This window comes from Fusarium pseudograminearum, chromosome 2 (genome assembly GCF_000303195.2).
Source record: "Fusarium pseudograminearum CS3096 chromosome 2, whole genome shotgun sequence".
NCBI lineage: Eukaryota > Fungi > Ascomycota > Sordariomycetes > Hypocreales > Nectriaceae > Fusarium > Fusarium pseudograminearum.
In genome coordinates, this window is record NC_031952.1 from 6,274,968 (window position 1) to 6,289,197 (window position 14,230).

Sequence of the window (14,230 nt, forward strand, 5' to 3'; positions counted from 1 at the left end):
CGAACACTATATCAATGAACAATGCCTACACAACCCACGACTTCGCTAGAGCAAGGTCGTGGCACAGGTTGAAATGAACCTCAAGGATTCATTGGCCCTAGTCGGTTGCTCCGAGATGCTACATGATCATGCGCGCGACTCGTTGACTTGCGCAACAGGTTTGTATCCTCGTTCATATCCTTTACTACATACTGATCCTAGCCTCCTCCGTCTTCGATCACTGAGTTGACTGCCAGTCTCCGACGAATATCATTCCAAGTCCACGATGAACTGACACGCAAGCGACCCCGAACGACGAGCCTCTCCGATAGATCACGAAATAACATTTCCTAAAGCGCGTTCAGTCATAACAACTTGGGACGATCTAAACGACTGGACGAGTTCCTTCGACATCATCCGCTGCAAATTAGCAGTTAGTGATGGCCTTGCTTGTCCGTAGAAAGGCAGAGCTGGCCCATTCGTACCACGATCCTTCGTCGACGCTTTTAAACAAGAAATACGAAATACACTGGGTAAGCGAAAGGTAAGAGTAGGGACGATGCTAAAAGCTTCCTCCATGCAGAAGCTATTCGAGTAATGAACCAGCCGGACTCGTCGCCCACAACTAAGACCGACAATACATCTCGATACTATACTGCAGGGCGACCGTGGGCTACATGAAGACTTAGATCGAGGCTTGACCAGGCTGCAGATCGTCCTCACCCTTCAAGTTCCACCCTGCGCAAGATCGCTGGCTGGCTGGCTCGCCATGACGATGTTCTCCCAGATCACAGGGTTTAAATGTTTGATGCATGAGCGAATGATATCACTGAGTAGTCTTACACTGTCTACGCAGCTTTTGTCGCTCTGCATTCATATCTAGAGATCTGTGTTTAAATGCAATCGTGTGTCTATTTAGCAGAGTACACAATCTTCGAGACCTCATCTCTTGACAGGATCTTCCCAAACGAAAACATAACATCTGTCATGGTCTTGTCGATGATCTGTTCAATCTGCTCGTCCTGTGTAACTCCAACCTCCTTCATGGTACACGGCAAGTCAACAATCTTGACCAACCGCGCAACACAGTCTCCCGCCTCAGTCTCGTTCCATCCCAATGTCTCATTAAATATCTTGACGATTCTTGCCTGTGCTTCTGGATTCTTGTCTTTGGTATAACGTAGTACAGCAGGGAGCATAATGCAGCTCGTGATGCCATGCATCACTTTTCCCACGCTGCCCAATTGATGGCCGATGGCGTGGCTGGCACCCATGTTGACGCGGTAGACAATAAAGCCCATGAGAGCCATTCGACTTCCTGCTTGACATTTGCTGATGCCGTGGATGAGCTCATCTTTGCCTTCTTCTCCACGATTGACACCCTCCTTGTACTCAACAAGACCCTTCGATAAATCGCGCAGGGCTTGCTCGCACCACTCCTGAACATCGGGGTGCTTTGCACACTCTGGGTTGCAAAGCGTTTCGATGCAATGGTCCACTGCACGTATACCCGAGCTCAGCCAGAGTCTCTCAGGTGCGGTCCTCGCAATCCATGGATCCATCAAGATCAAGTCCGGTGCACCGCCATCTTTGAGAGTGAAATGCTGCTTCTTGCCAGCGCTGTTGGTGCAGCTTGCCGTATGGTTCCACTCTCCGGCGGACAAACTCGTGGGCACCAGTATAAGCTTTACTCCTTCAGCTCTCTTCATCTTATCCTGAGGCGCGACGCCTTTTTCTTGGTCGAGAAGGGCCTCCATGTCTTTCTCTTCGAAGCCCTGGGGTAGGGTTGCTGACATTAGTCGTGCAACTTTGCAGGCGTCAGAATATGAACCGCTACCGACGCAAATAACACAGTCTATGTTTTCCCCAGTGATTCTGTGGGCGATGTCGATAACATCTTTGTATGGAGAGTGTGAGCCGACACCCTCCTTGGCGGAGATGAGTCTATCGCCAAGGGCTTCCTTGAGGTCGTTGATGATGGTAGTGTTGTTGGCGAGAGCTTTGCTGTGAACGAGCAGAATGCGATTGGACTTCCACTTTTGAAGAGTTGTAAGGATATCTTCTTTGCTGCGCGAGTTGAAGATTGCGTCGGAACCTGGACGGTGCCCGCCTTCGAGCTGGGGAATACGATATGGCCCAAGTGAACTTGTCATTTTGGTGGTTATCTATACGCAATGATAATCGGGCAGCTGGATGCTCTGGATGCTTGATTAGCCCAGGTCTCAGTCAGACAGACGTGGTCGTCTTCTCTTATACTCAATTGGCGCCGACCTCGCTCGGGTTCAAGGCTGGTTTGTATCAAAGTGGGTTCGTGACGTCTGAAAGATGACGCTATGCCGAGTCCCGGACGCCATTCCATACCTTGGTTGTCTGTACTGAGATTTGCCAATAGACAGAGTCACCTGTACAGGGAATCTTTAAGAGAACTATGCTATTATGAATTATAGAGAGTTGAAATTCTGGGGACTATATAGCTGGTAACCTTTTGCTCAATCCACCAGGGTATTATCCAAGCCTCCGAGCATGCCGAGCAATTTAGACTTGGCCATGTCTCTGTTAGTCTTTCCAATCCTCTCCTGTATATCCCTTCTACTCAACGATAGCTCCTCGGCTACCTGTTTCCATGAATACCCGTTTCCTACAACTGCTGCCTCTTGTTGCAAGTCAAACCCACCTTCGCGAGAACCCTCATCCAAGTATACATCCTGTAACACCCCATCACGCTTTCGCACTTTGCCACCGACAATGACTGTCTCAACTTCTCTGACACCAGCTTGACGAACAATAGCTGTCAAGGGATCATTCTCAGCTGCGCAGCCAAGTGAAGGAGATGACGTGTCGAAGATGATCAGATCGGCCAACTTGCCGACGGCGATAGACCCAATTTCTTTGTCCATGTTTATCGCACGAGCTGCCTTGATCGTAGCAAGATTGAAAGCTGCCTGTATACTGGCTCGTGGTTTTCTAGAGTAATGTCCTGAAGAAAACGTCTTCGTGTTCTGCATTGCGCGGTCGCTTGCTAGAGCTATTTGCATTTGGTGCATCATGTTGACAGGTCCACAGGAGTGACAGTCTGCACCAAGACATGTCAGTGGAAGGTCCTCTTTGAAGGCTACAGGGTCTGCGCCTGAGGCCATGAATATTTCGGCGTCTGGGGTAGAGACAATGTATGTCCCGAACGATGTGAGAAGGGATGCTTGTTCAGGTGTCATTCCATTACCATGTGTAAGAAGGATATCAGGCCCGAGTAATCCACAAGCACTTAGTTGCTTTGGGACCCTGGATTGACCTTTCGGCACGGTTAACTATTCAGCACTTCAAATTCTCCAGTAGCTGTTGCTTACATACCTTTTGAGATCGGCCAATGTCGGTAGTGGCTTGCAATTAACTTCACTCCTGCCCTCTTGACATGATTCATAGTTTCGGATATAACATTGCCTGGTAGGAAGTAAGAGTCAAAGAAGAAGCCCAGTTGTACTCGCTGGTCGTCTCCGAATGGTGCTTTTGCAGCAAGAGTATCGATCTGTGGCAGAAGCCATTCAGGTTGAGGAGAACGGTCAAGTTCAAAGGAAGACTCTGTCCACACTTTTGCACTGAGTGACATAACTCCATAGCAGAATACAGATCGTATACCCGATGCGATAGTAGCACTCAGAGCTGCTGAGCCATGTTCAGGTTGAGAAGCCGTATGGGCGTTGTCGACGACACAAGTTGTTCCAGAATCGAGAGCTTCAAGGCATCCGGCTAGCTGGCCCCAGAATATGTCCTTTGAAGTAAAATTGAAGCTTTGGAGGTTAGCTTGAAGTCTGTTAGTCTTTTATCTTGGCTGACTATAAATACACGTACCTGCAAGCATATAGTCCAACATAGTACAATCCCCAAGAAGTCCCTGGAGCTGACTTTGCGACCTATGATGATGAGTATTGATTAATCCTAGAGAGATTATCTTGCCTTTACAGTCGATGACAGAAGCATGTTCGGGTTTGTTGATATCCTGGCTGATCTCAGCGATGCGACCATCTGAGACGAGGACGTCAGTGTTCCTAAGAACAAGAACATTGTCTTTTTCGTCATGCTGCATTACAGTGCCATTCTGGGGAAGTATTTCGCTACTCATTTTATCGTTGATTTAGAAGAATGCTAACGAGAATGAGTGAAAGTCGACTGCCAACTTATACATGTTTCCAGATGTCGGCAATATAAACTCGGACTCAGCCTTATCTCTTTAGTATCTTATTTTAACTAATATAGATATTAGTAATAAGGATTAAAATAATAATCTTAATAAGCTAACTAATAAGTTAGTTTTTTAAGACTTATTAATTAAGTTAAGAGTAGTTATTTCTTTAGTTATATTAAAAGAAGGAAGAAGGGGATATAGACTATTAAGGAGGTATCGATTTTATATTATATAACAGTAAGGTTATATTTATGCCTTATCTTTATTCTAATATAGAGTTTTGTGATTGATGAGCCTTGTGGCCTTACTGACATGTTGTTTTTTTACTGTTGAATTTCTGTTATACTACGGTTAGGAGCATCACTTTTTTTCACTAAGAAGGATAACTCGCCAGCACATAAACTACCAAGTGTTAGTACATCTTAACAGCAGGACGGTAGCTATAGAAGTCAGAATCCACTAAGGACTGTGTAACAAGTAACCTGCCGAATTTCTATCGAAATATGGCGATGAAAACCCCCCAAAGAGTAGCTCAGGTGTTGCTAATGCCTTGGCTGAATGGTACACTTGCTTCGGCTCCCTCTTCGCAGGCCTCTTCTGCGTCGCCTGCATCTTGTGTGTCATGGGGCTCATTTAAACGGCCTGGACCTTACTCTTCCTTCTTCCGACAGTTTCTTGCTTCCTTACCGCTGCTATCCTGGCCCATTGGCTCTCCAGTGCCAGTCCTTGGGTTTCCTACCATTCGCAGGAGAACAGCGAGTTGAAATGTGCTTGGAAAAAGCGTTTTAGTTCATGATAGATACACTTGCGACTCTCAGTGCTCGTAGAAGAGCCTTCCAAGCCCCTAGACACCCGTGAGAACATAAAGCTCGCCTGTCGAATCACTAGTCATGAACAGCCTTCCAGCCTTGTCAAATGCCAGTCCCGCGGGCCTGAAACAGCCTGAAGGGCACTTGGTGTTGTCCGTGTTCCACATGAGCGGCACTTCTGCTTTAGGATCCTTAGAGGAAGACACTGGTTTGCCGTTGGCAAAGTCCACCTTACTAACACGGTACCCATCGCCAGGGTTGCGGTTCCTGTAGTTATATATTAGTCAGTGCTTGCGCTGTAGGGGCGAACACAACCATATCGCCCACTTACCAGCTTCCATGAAATGAGATGTATGCCGCACTGCCATCGCGAAACTTGACGTCCAATGGAGCAAGGTGAGAACCGAACGTGATCCTCGGTGCTTGCTTCTCCTGGCACTCCTCGTCTGTGAATCCCAGATCTTTCTCTCCCTGGGGTGTAGCAGCCATTTGCTTGCCAACCTCTGCTCCACCTGGGTACTCCTTGACGTTTGAGGTATCGTAGATGGCAAAGCATCCTGGATATCCGTAGTTGGCACCGTACTGGGCGCTCGAGGTATCATTGGGAAGGCCGTGAAAATTGAATTCTTCACCAGGATTGCTGTCATGTATATCGACGTCTCCACGGTAAAGATTGTCGACTGAGTTCTCAACGGACCACTTTTGACTGTATCAGTTCCAGGATTCTGCGATTGAGTTGGAGAGATTACACTTACAATATTTCCCGTGGAAGGGTCCTCTGCCCAGCCAACACTGTTACGAAGTCCCCAGCCGAATAAAGACGCTTTGCTATATTCCAAGGGTGCTTCCGCCGACAACAACTCATCAATCTTGAACACTCTCACCTGACTTCGAACAACATTTTTGTCCACAGTTGCCGTGTCCAAGTTGCCATCGGATCCGCCAGCGACGAGGAGCAGATTGGGATTGCCGGCAAGAGGGATGGTCAATGTGCGAGTAGAGTGTGTCGCAGATCCATCCATACCAGTAATGACGGTCCGCCGGGAGCCCACGCTGCCTTTGGAGGCATCATAGTCGTAGGCGTAGACCTCGCTGGGGCTAGAAACTAGGATGGTCTTGCCATCGGCCGTGAGAGCAATACCGTGGTTAAGCTATGTTCATTTAAACGTATTAGTTACTTCCCACACGATACATAGGACTCGAGATCAAATTGAAACGTACATTTGCATCAGAAATCAAGGCCTTATCAGAGTCGATGCAAACGTCTAGGTCTTTACCGCCATCAAGAACAACCCTCCTGACACCCTTGTTACCAGACTCAGCGATTAGAAGATTGCCCTCGGTGTCGACAACAAGGTGTCGGGGCCGCTGCAAACCGGTGCGGAGGAGCTTCTGCTCCACGCCATCAGCAGTGGCGATACTGGCTTTTGATGTCAGGTTGCATTGTGCAGAAGTGAGGCCAAGGAGAGTTACCCCGGCCGCGAGGAGGACTTGTGCTAGACGTGGCATTGTCAGTCGTCTAAACGGATGCTTGCTGTTGGAAACAAGGTGTAGCGGAATGCTCAAGGAGGGCGAGTCGCGAGGAAATATGTATTATGAAAGACTTGATCAATGCCTCATCAGTAACGATTGGTGTCCTTTAGCCCCCGACCACATGCCTGCTGCATCCATTTGCACAAGGGCTTTTGATTGATAAATGATATCATAAGACAGAGAAAACAAGATCACATTCCCCACAAAGGTTAGTTGCAAAACATATACAGCATAAGCTTAAATGCTGATGCTACTCAGGTGGTGGCCACCGACGCTTCCCAGCCTCGCACTGCCTCAGTGGCAATCCAGGACATCTGTCGTTACTGCCTAGGTCCACTGAGACATACAATCTAATGCCCTGAAATTCCCCCATTTCCTGCCATGACTAAATGGTTTCTAAACACGCTTAGTCGGCCACTTGCCCGATAAGGAAGAATCGGTTATTGCTCCGATGGCTCAATCGGGCAGGTGCTGACAATAACCCCGGTGATCGTATTCATCGCTATACCACTTCCTCAGTCAATTCCGAGATGGTGGCTATTTCCTTGCTCTCAGGTACATTGTTTGATGCAAGGCTCTAATGTAAGGGTCTCTTATGCGTTAACGTACGGAAACTATGGGCCCTACACGGCTAATGCTCTTATCTTTGTTCAGATTAAAAGCCTCATATTGATACAAATATTATTAAGACTCTCACTTCTGTAGAGTACAGCTGATTCCCTTGACTATTGCTTGCTACTCTGCGACGGATTTGGGTCCTGGTCTGAAGCGCTCTCTTGTGTTTTGTTCAATATCAATATTATAATAACAGCTTCAACACATGTATATCTCAACATGCTTGATTATAAATCTACACTGGACCTAATACATCTAAATTTACTCTCCCGAAAAAAGCTGATTTCCCGACAGACGAGGCGGCCATTTGGACAGATGTTGGTAGATGAAGGGTAAAAAACCTAAAACTAGTCTGTACAAGAGTATCACCCCCACCTATGTATGACAGCCAGGACAATCCCAACAAGATGGATCATCCCACAGATGACTGATTCCTTGCATCTGCCTAAAAGAGCCAGGAGTCATAGTTTGATCGGTGAAGTAACAAGAACCACCGATAGAAGCAGATCCCATACAATCCTTCCTGGTCCGGCAAATAGCAGCACATTTGGCGGCTATATCCTGATCAACTCCGGGATACAAAGACGAGCCATACTGATAGAAGTTGTCATTCAACACCCCTGAGAAATTGTATATAGCGTTTCCGCCGTTCGTGCATATGCAGGAATCGCTAGGAGTAACTAATTTCACATTACTAGCTACAGTTATTATAGCAAATATCTATAGGTTAAGAAGCTCTAGTGGTAGTTATAAAGCTGGATGGTCCTCTAGTGGTGGAAGGAATCTTAGATGTAGATGCCCTAGTTGTAGTAGTCTCATATGGATCTGGATCGTCGAATATAGCCAGTGCATCTAAAGCACTTCAAGCTGTTCTAATCAGCAGACTGACTATTACTGGCTTGAAACACCTCGGTCACCATAGAGTTGGAGTAGAAACACTACTTGGAGGCAGGCTGGTAGCCAGCTGACTTATAGCCAGGCAGAGTTTTGCAAACCGCACCGCACTCGTTGATGTTGTTATAACAAAGAGTATCTGCAGGTGTATCTGCAGGTACAGTATAAATATCACCGTCGGCTGCTCCGTAGAGACCGCAACTCCAGTCGTCTGTGTGCCAAGTAAAGTCGTCGACTCTTTGGCATGTTGGTTCCAAGACTTGATGCGCCATTGTCGTTTCTGGATAACGACCATTAGGGTCTGCACTGTGTTTAAAGAGCAGCTTGATCATCTGTTTGCAAATAGAGCTATACTCTCTAAAACCTATGCTAGTGATCAGAAAATCTAAGGGATATAGGCCACTTTCGTCATGTGGATCCATCTTCCTTTCTTCAGACCAGTATTGTCCCCAGCCGACCTTTCGACCATTAGCATCCGCGCCAGGGGCCTGTCTACCGTTTTTCATGAAACACGTTCAGTGTGTAGGCTCTTGTTTCCCCACCAGTCGCTATTTTAATTTTCCGTAATCCATCCTGTAGCGAGCGATGTCGATCTTCCACCAACGCCTCTCTAGTCACGGAAGATTAATAGCACCTGTTAATGCTACCATGTTTCTCACAGGCAGTATATAAGCGACTTCGATCTCATTCCGTAAATGATCCTTGCTTGCGATGGTGGTGGAGCTGCTTGCTAATTGCTGGATCAAGAAGAACAACTTTTACCTTGTCCGCGCAGGGTACAGGTGTTTAAAATGAACTTTTTGCCAAGTTGATGGCTGAGTTTAAACAGGCCAACGAACGTTTAAAGGTTATCGAGGTGAAATTTCATTGTTAGTAGCTGCTTTTTGAGCAACAAATATTTATCTTATGATGCCTGTTCTACACTTTGTTTTCAGACCCCTGCTCTGCCCCTTGACCTCTGATCCTTGAATTAAATCCGCCTCGCTTGAAGATAAGAAATCCAAAACAGAGGTGTGCGCTATGGTGTCCGTTTCCCGCTCCAAAGTCAAGAACTCGGCATAACATCCTTGCGCCGTTTTGGTATTCTCCGTTAACTATGGAGCATGTTCTCCGTCCGCCTACTTATTCGTTCTTTCATAGGCTGCCTGACCAGCGCTGAATTCGGTAAATACCAAGTTATGTTTGCATTAAACAACATGTTTGTTTCAGGTTACAACATATTCTAGCTATTTGTATATCCGCTAAAGGAGACACGGAAGATTTACACAGTAGCGGATTCAATTATTGCAGAGATTTATAACCGATATCCTGGATGAAGATCAGCGGTATAGGGTTTCGGAATTTAAACCTTGATTCTTCCGTGGAGTAGGTATAAGACTCTGGTCCTCCCCGGCAGGAAAGAGATAGAAGACGACCGACCGACTACTACCAACAGACTACCACACCAAGGCTATCCATCATGCTCGACTCCTTCTCACCACGCAAAGTGCTGACTACACTCGCCCTGAGCGCCGGCCTGGTTGCGGCTCAGTTCCCACCTCAAGGCCCTCCTCAGGGCCAGGCTGCGCTCCAGACAATCACCGACTTTGGAGAAATCTACAACACCCAGTTGAAGTTGCAGGCTTACATCCCTAGCAACCTCCCTGCCAGCCCATCAATCATCCTCGCTGTAAGTAACATATCAATCACGGCCTTACTGCAAGCCATAAGTTGACCGTATGTATATCTAGCTGCATATGTGCGGTGGAACCGGAGAACAGTACTTCCAGCAAACCAATTATAAATCCATGGCCGACCAAAAAGGTGTTGTCGTCCTGTACCCATCTTCTCCCAAGGACGATAACTGCTGGGACGTTGCTAGCAAACAGACCCTTATGCACGACGGCCAAGGTGATAGTCAGGCTCTCATCAATATGGTTGACTGGGCTATCAAACAGTTCAATGCCGACCCTAAGAAAGTCTTTGTTACCGGTTCTAGCTCTGGATGTATGATGACCAACGTTATGGCTGCAACTTATCCTGACCGTTTTACTGCTGCTACTTGTTACTCAGGTGTTGCTGCTGGCTGCATGGCTGGTGCACCTGGATCCAGCCCTAATAGTTCTGGTCGTGAGTGCTCTGATGGAAAGGTCAGGAAGTCCGGTGAGGACTGGGCTGCGCAGGTCCGTGCCATGTACCCAGGCTACAAGGGCGCGTACCCTAAGTTCAAGACCTTCCATGGCACTGCCGACTACTTTGTCTTCTACCAGAACTTCCTCGAACAGGTCAAGGAGTGGTCCGCGATCCATGGCGTCGAATCTACCGGAAAGGAGACCGACGGCCAGGGCTACACCACCGAGACCTTTGGAGATGGAAGCAAGTTTGTGTCAGTGTCTGCAGAGGGCGTCGGACATACTGTGCCTGTTCATCCTGACCTTGACTTCCAATGGTTCGGTCTTAACTAAGTGGGGGTTGGCCAATCAGTACATATGGGACCTGTACATATGAGAGCCAGTGCTCTACGTCATCAATTGCCCTATCACTGGAGGTATCACTCTCCGGAGGCAGTCAAATGGCAGATATGCATCAATTAAGCTGGAAGTTCTGGAGGCTTTATAGACATGAGCATGTGGTTGATGTTCTTGACTTGATATTGTGAGAATACATGCTTACCTACATACTAAGCTGACAGGTCCATAAGATGGCCTGACCACTAAACATGGTGGGCCAAATCAACTCGATAGTCTCATCGATAGGGAATAGGGGCTCTTCAGCCTCTGGCGCCAACGTTTCTAGAATTTGAGCCATAGTTGCGAAATTCTGGGACGGCAGGTGAGCGATGGGATACTGAGGTACAAGACGGGGTGGTTTTGGTGGCCTGTGTGGCCTGTGAGGCCTGTGAGGCAGACATGGCGGTTGGCGGACAAGTTTGGGAACGAGCGACCACGACACTGCGAGCGACCACGACAATGCAGATGTAGAAACGCAATCAATAAAGCTTCAAAGTGAATCTTTACCATAATTATTGCTGGCTACATTGAGATAAGAAGTTGCAGTTGTAAGAAAAGAATATTATTGTGGTGTGGTATGGTGTCATCGTCTATAGTTGTCTGTGATTCACTGTATATAATATATCACTCTCCTCGTCTCATTAATTTATACACTTCTCTCATTAATTCATACACGTCTCTCATTCCTTCATACACCTCGACTTCTACCTTCAACACCTCGAAGGTTTAATCTTGCTACTCTTTTCGTGTGTCAAGATGTCGCATCTCCACCTACCGACGTTCCCTCCGCTCCCTAAAGGCTCCGAGACACCAAAAGCTATTACATTGTGACGCAACTATGCATACGATGATACCACTTCGTTCCTCCCTCAGTATCTTCGCAATCGTATCCCCAATCACATGAAGAAAGATGGGAAGCTGCAGTTTTACAAGAACGAAGACGGTTTCCTCTACAGCAGAGATCCGACAGGACAATGGGGCGTTGCCTTGGTTATTCGCAACCGCATCCACTTGCATGGTATAACTTGGCCCTGATTATTACGGTTTACGTACTGTCCTCACTGACTCTCTACTAGTTGTCGTACCATTTAGCTACCTGGTCGTTGGAAAGCTAGTGGGTAGCAGAAAAGTTGGCCTCCTAAGTCTTAGGGTATAAAAATAAGTGGTCTAAGAAGCTTAGTCTAAGCGCCATAAGCTACCCTAATAATTTTGTCTCTTATGCTCCTAGCGGTTAATTTTTCTGATAACCTGAGGGAAAGGAATTCCGCTTTCTTGACGATAAGGAACGAGATTCTATCCCAGCTGAACCTATTCATACACCGTACAAGAAGTTCGTCGTCATCGACTGCATCACAATGCCTATTCTAAATCCTTCAGTTCGCATATTCACAACCTACGTAAAGCCTTCCACTTTCTACACGATCAAAGAAACACTACAGATCTGGTTTATGGCAGACAGAACAAAGGGCCAAAGATTTGTGGTTGTCTTTACAATTCCCAAGACTGCATTTGGTACCTTCGTTCCAAGGCGAGGATATCTCGTATTTGAGATCATGGACGACCATCGTGCCCATGAGAACGCTTGATTCGGAGTTCCAGCTGTCGGGCCTTTTCAGAATTTTGAGCTCGCTTCTTGCTTCGCAGCTCCCGTAGAGTGGCTTGATGAGCCTTCAGCGGAATGGCGAAGCCTCCCACTGACACCTTTCAAACATAAAGTGAAATCGGTCAAAGGTCTTCTCGACGGCTGGAGGAAAGCTGTCTCAATTGTTCAGCTTCTTGAAGGGATAACGTGGACAGAACCTCGCAACGGATTGGAGACGCTATCGCTTGGCGCAAGGGAAGTGAGGGAGCTCAAGATTGACCACTCACAACAAACGTGTCGTTGGGTCCCCAGGAAAGCGAAAGGCCTTCAGCCCGCCCCAGCACTTGCCTCTTGGGATGAGAACTTCAAGTTGATGGTGGAGCAATTTGGAAACGGTTTCACAATCGTTGGATGCGATCCACCTGACATCAAGGACAAATTCTGGTCTGCTTTAGGAGTAGATCTTGCATGGCAAACCTTGGACGGGGTTTTCGGGTGCGATTTTTGCAAGTACTCCGAGTCTTCTAGGAAGATACACTGCGCGAGATATCCAAACCGAACTGATACCTGGGTATGCACTCGCTGTTCAAAGATGAATCGCCCCTGCACATATACTCCAAGAAGCGTGTCACTGGAACTCTGGGGAGATGATCCACCGTATCTGGGAAGGTCATCCAGCGGACTTCTCCACTGGGTAGCAGACAAGTTGACCTCCTAAGTCTTAGGTTACAAAAATAAATAGCCTAAAGGCTATAGTTTTAGCAGCATAAAATGACCTACTAATTTCGTCTCTTATGTTCTCAGCGGCCAATTTTTCTGATACACTAAGGCTTTCGCTGTATCCGACTGAGCTGCACCGCAAGCTCGCCTTTCACAACACAATGTCCCTTGAACATATCAGCACACCAGTTCGCATTTCAGCGCCATTCGTCATGCAGCCACTCGAGGTCCTGGATTTGGAGGAAGAAGACAATGTCTTGGAAGCTGATCATGAAGATGAAGATGATGAAGAGGAGTGATTAGGAAGACGATCACTACCGTTCACAAAGGGGTTGCGTTGGGCTGGGAAGAGAAGATGAAAGATGGGATATGGTTGCTAAAGACATTTGCTAGTCTGGGTGAGCTTTATGATTGCTGGGTAAACAGGAGCAAGGGAGATGAATAATAAGATACAATTGCGGAAGACATTTGCTTGCATGGGTTGGCCTTGTGATCAATGGGTAAAGGGGAGTAAGGGAGATGAAAGAAATAATGGAATTGCGAAAGGTATTTGCCAGTCTGGGTTGGTTCTATGATTCTTGGGTAAAAGGTGTGAGGGATATGGGGAAAAGGTTATAATTGCGAAAGACATTTGCGTATATGGGTTGTCTCTATGATAAATGGATAAATAGGAATGAGGGGGATTGGGAAAATAATGTAATTGCGAAAGATATTTACCAGTATAGGTTGGTTCTGTAATTCCTAGGTAGAAGGGAGTAATAGGGATGAATAATAAGATGTAATTGCGAAAAGCGGTTACTGGTAATATGCTCTACAGGTAGTAAGGCTTAATGGTAGAAAGGTAAGTTGCAAAGGCGGCTTTGGAAGATTGTGCTGTCAAGATGTAGAGATTCCTTCACTTACCAAACGTCTACGATATCTTCTCCTGCTGTGAATAGTCTTAGCTCAGAAGAAGCTAAAGTTCGACAAGAGTGGTTTCTTTACATTCAATTAATCACACTTATTACTCCTCCTCCATCGCTCTCTTCCGTCGCTCTCATCTGTCACTCTCCTCTCTCTCTCCTCTACCACTTGCTCATCCTTACCGCCTAGATACAGAAATCGGTAAGATTGTTATTAAAGATTACTTGCTAACATATCTATGCGAAATGCAGACCAATACACATGGCTCGACTCGCGGCAGCCACGCTCTGAAGACGACAGATTAGCATGGTTTTTGCGAAAAGTGTAATGCCAGCACTAAGATACAGAGACGTGAATATGTCGCGAGATTGAGAGATTAGACAACGACAGTTTACAAGCTCTTGGGAAGAGACACAGCCAATTGAAACAACGTAAAATAAGATTCAATTTGAAGACAGTGCGACATGGGGTATAGACTTGATAGGAATGCTCACCACACCTAGGCAAGGTTTGCATGATCTCTATG

At 46.8% G+C, this 14,230-nt stretch overlaps 7 protein-coding genes across 7 annotated transcripts, besides 1 other annotated feature; 3 read left to right on the forward strand and 4 right to left on the reverse strand.

Moving 5' to 3' along the window:
* Positions 1 to 890: 890 nt before the first annotated feature.
* FPSE_06616 (uncharacterized protein) lies at positions 891 to 2,132 on the reverse strand (the record flags this gene model as incomplete). The annotated part of the gene is made up of 1 exon (XM_009259734.1): positions 891 to 2,132. One exon carries the CDS (start codon positions 2,130 to 2,132, stop codon positions 891 to 893), a length of 1,242 nt encoding a protein of 413 aa, XP_009258009.1.
* Positions 2,133 to 2,468: 336 nt separating this feature from the next.
* On the reverse strand, positions 2,469 to 4,096 carry FPSE_06615 (uncharacterized protein; the record flags this gene model as incomplete). Its single annotated transcript, XM_009259733.1, has 3 exons — positions 2,469 to 3,268; positions 3,328 to 3,777; positions 3,826 to 4,096. 3 exons carry the CDS (start codon positions 4,094 to 4,096, stop codon positions 2,469 to 2,471), a joined length of 1,521 nt encoding a protein of 506 aa, XP_009258008.1.
* Positions 4,097 to 4,566: 470 nt separating this feature from the next.
* Positions 4,567 to 4,650: a repeat region.
* Positions 4,651 to 5,003: 353 nt separating this feature from the next.
* On the reverse strand, positions 5,004 to 6,477 carry FPSE_06614 (uncharacterized protein; the record flags this gene model as incomplete). Its single annotated transcript, XM_009259732.1, has 4 exons — positions 5,004 to 5,235; positions 5,300 to 5,667; positions 5,724 to 6,119; positions 6,190 to 6,477. The coding sequence occupies 4 exons, from the start codon at positions 6,475 to 6,477 to the stop codon at positions 5,004 to 5,006; spliced, it is 1,284 nt and encodes a 427-aa protein (XP_009258007.1).
* Positions 6,478 to 9,469: 2,992 nt separating this feature from the next.
* FPSE_06613 (uncharacterized protein) lies at positions 9,470 to 10,454 on the forward strand (the record flags this gene model as incomplete). Its single annotated transcript, XM_009259731.1, has 2 exons — positions 9,470 to 9,679; positions 9,741 to 10,454. The coding sequence occupies 2 exons, from the start codon at positions 9,470 to 9,472 to the stop codon at positions 10,452 to 10,454; spliced, it is 924 nt and encodes a 307-aa protein (XP_009258006.1).
* A 125-nt stretch (positions 10,455 to 10,579) lies between these two features.
* Positions 10,580 to 10,797, reverse strand: FPSE_06612 (uncharacterized protein; the record flags this gene model as incomplete). Its single annotated transcript, XM_009259730.1, has 2 exons — positions 10,580 to 10,635; positions 10,671 to 10,797. The coding sequence occupies 2 exons, from the start codon at positions 10,795 to 10,797 to the stop codon at positions 10,580 to 10,582; spliced, it is 183 nt and encodes a 60-aa protein (XP_009258005.1).
* Positions 10,798 to 11,854: 1,057 nt separating this feature from the next.
* On the forward strand, positions 11,855 to 12,799 carry FPSE_06611 (uncharacterized protein; the record flags this gene model as incomplete). The annotated part of the gene is made up of 2 exons (XM_009259729.1): positions 11,855 to 12,011; positions 12,144 to 12,799. 2 exons carry the CDS (start codon positions 11,855 to 11,857, stop codon positions 12,797 to 12,799), a joined length of 813 nt encoding a protein of 270 aa, XP_009258004.1.
* A 163-nt stretch (positions 12,800 to 12,962) lies between these two features.
* FPSE_06610 (uncharacterized protein) lies at positions 12,963 to 13,100 on the forward strand (the record flags this gene model as incomplete). Its single annotated transcript, XM_009259728.1, has 1 exon — positions 12,963 to 13,100. The coding sequence occupies one exon, from the start codon at positions 12,963 to 12,965 to the stop codon at positions 13,098 to 13,100; it is 138 nt and encodes a 45-aa protein (XP_009258003.1).
* Positions 13,101 to 14,230: the final 1,130 nt, after the last annotated feature.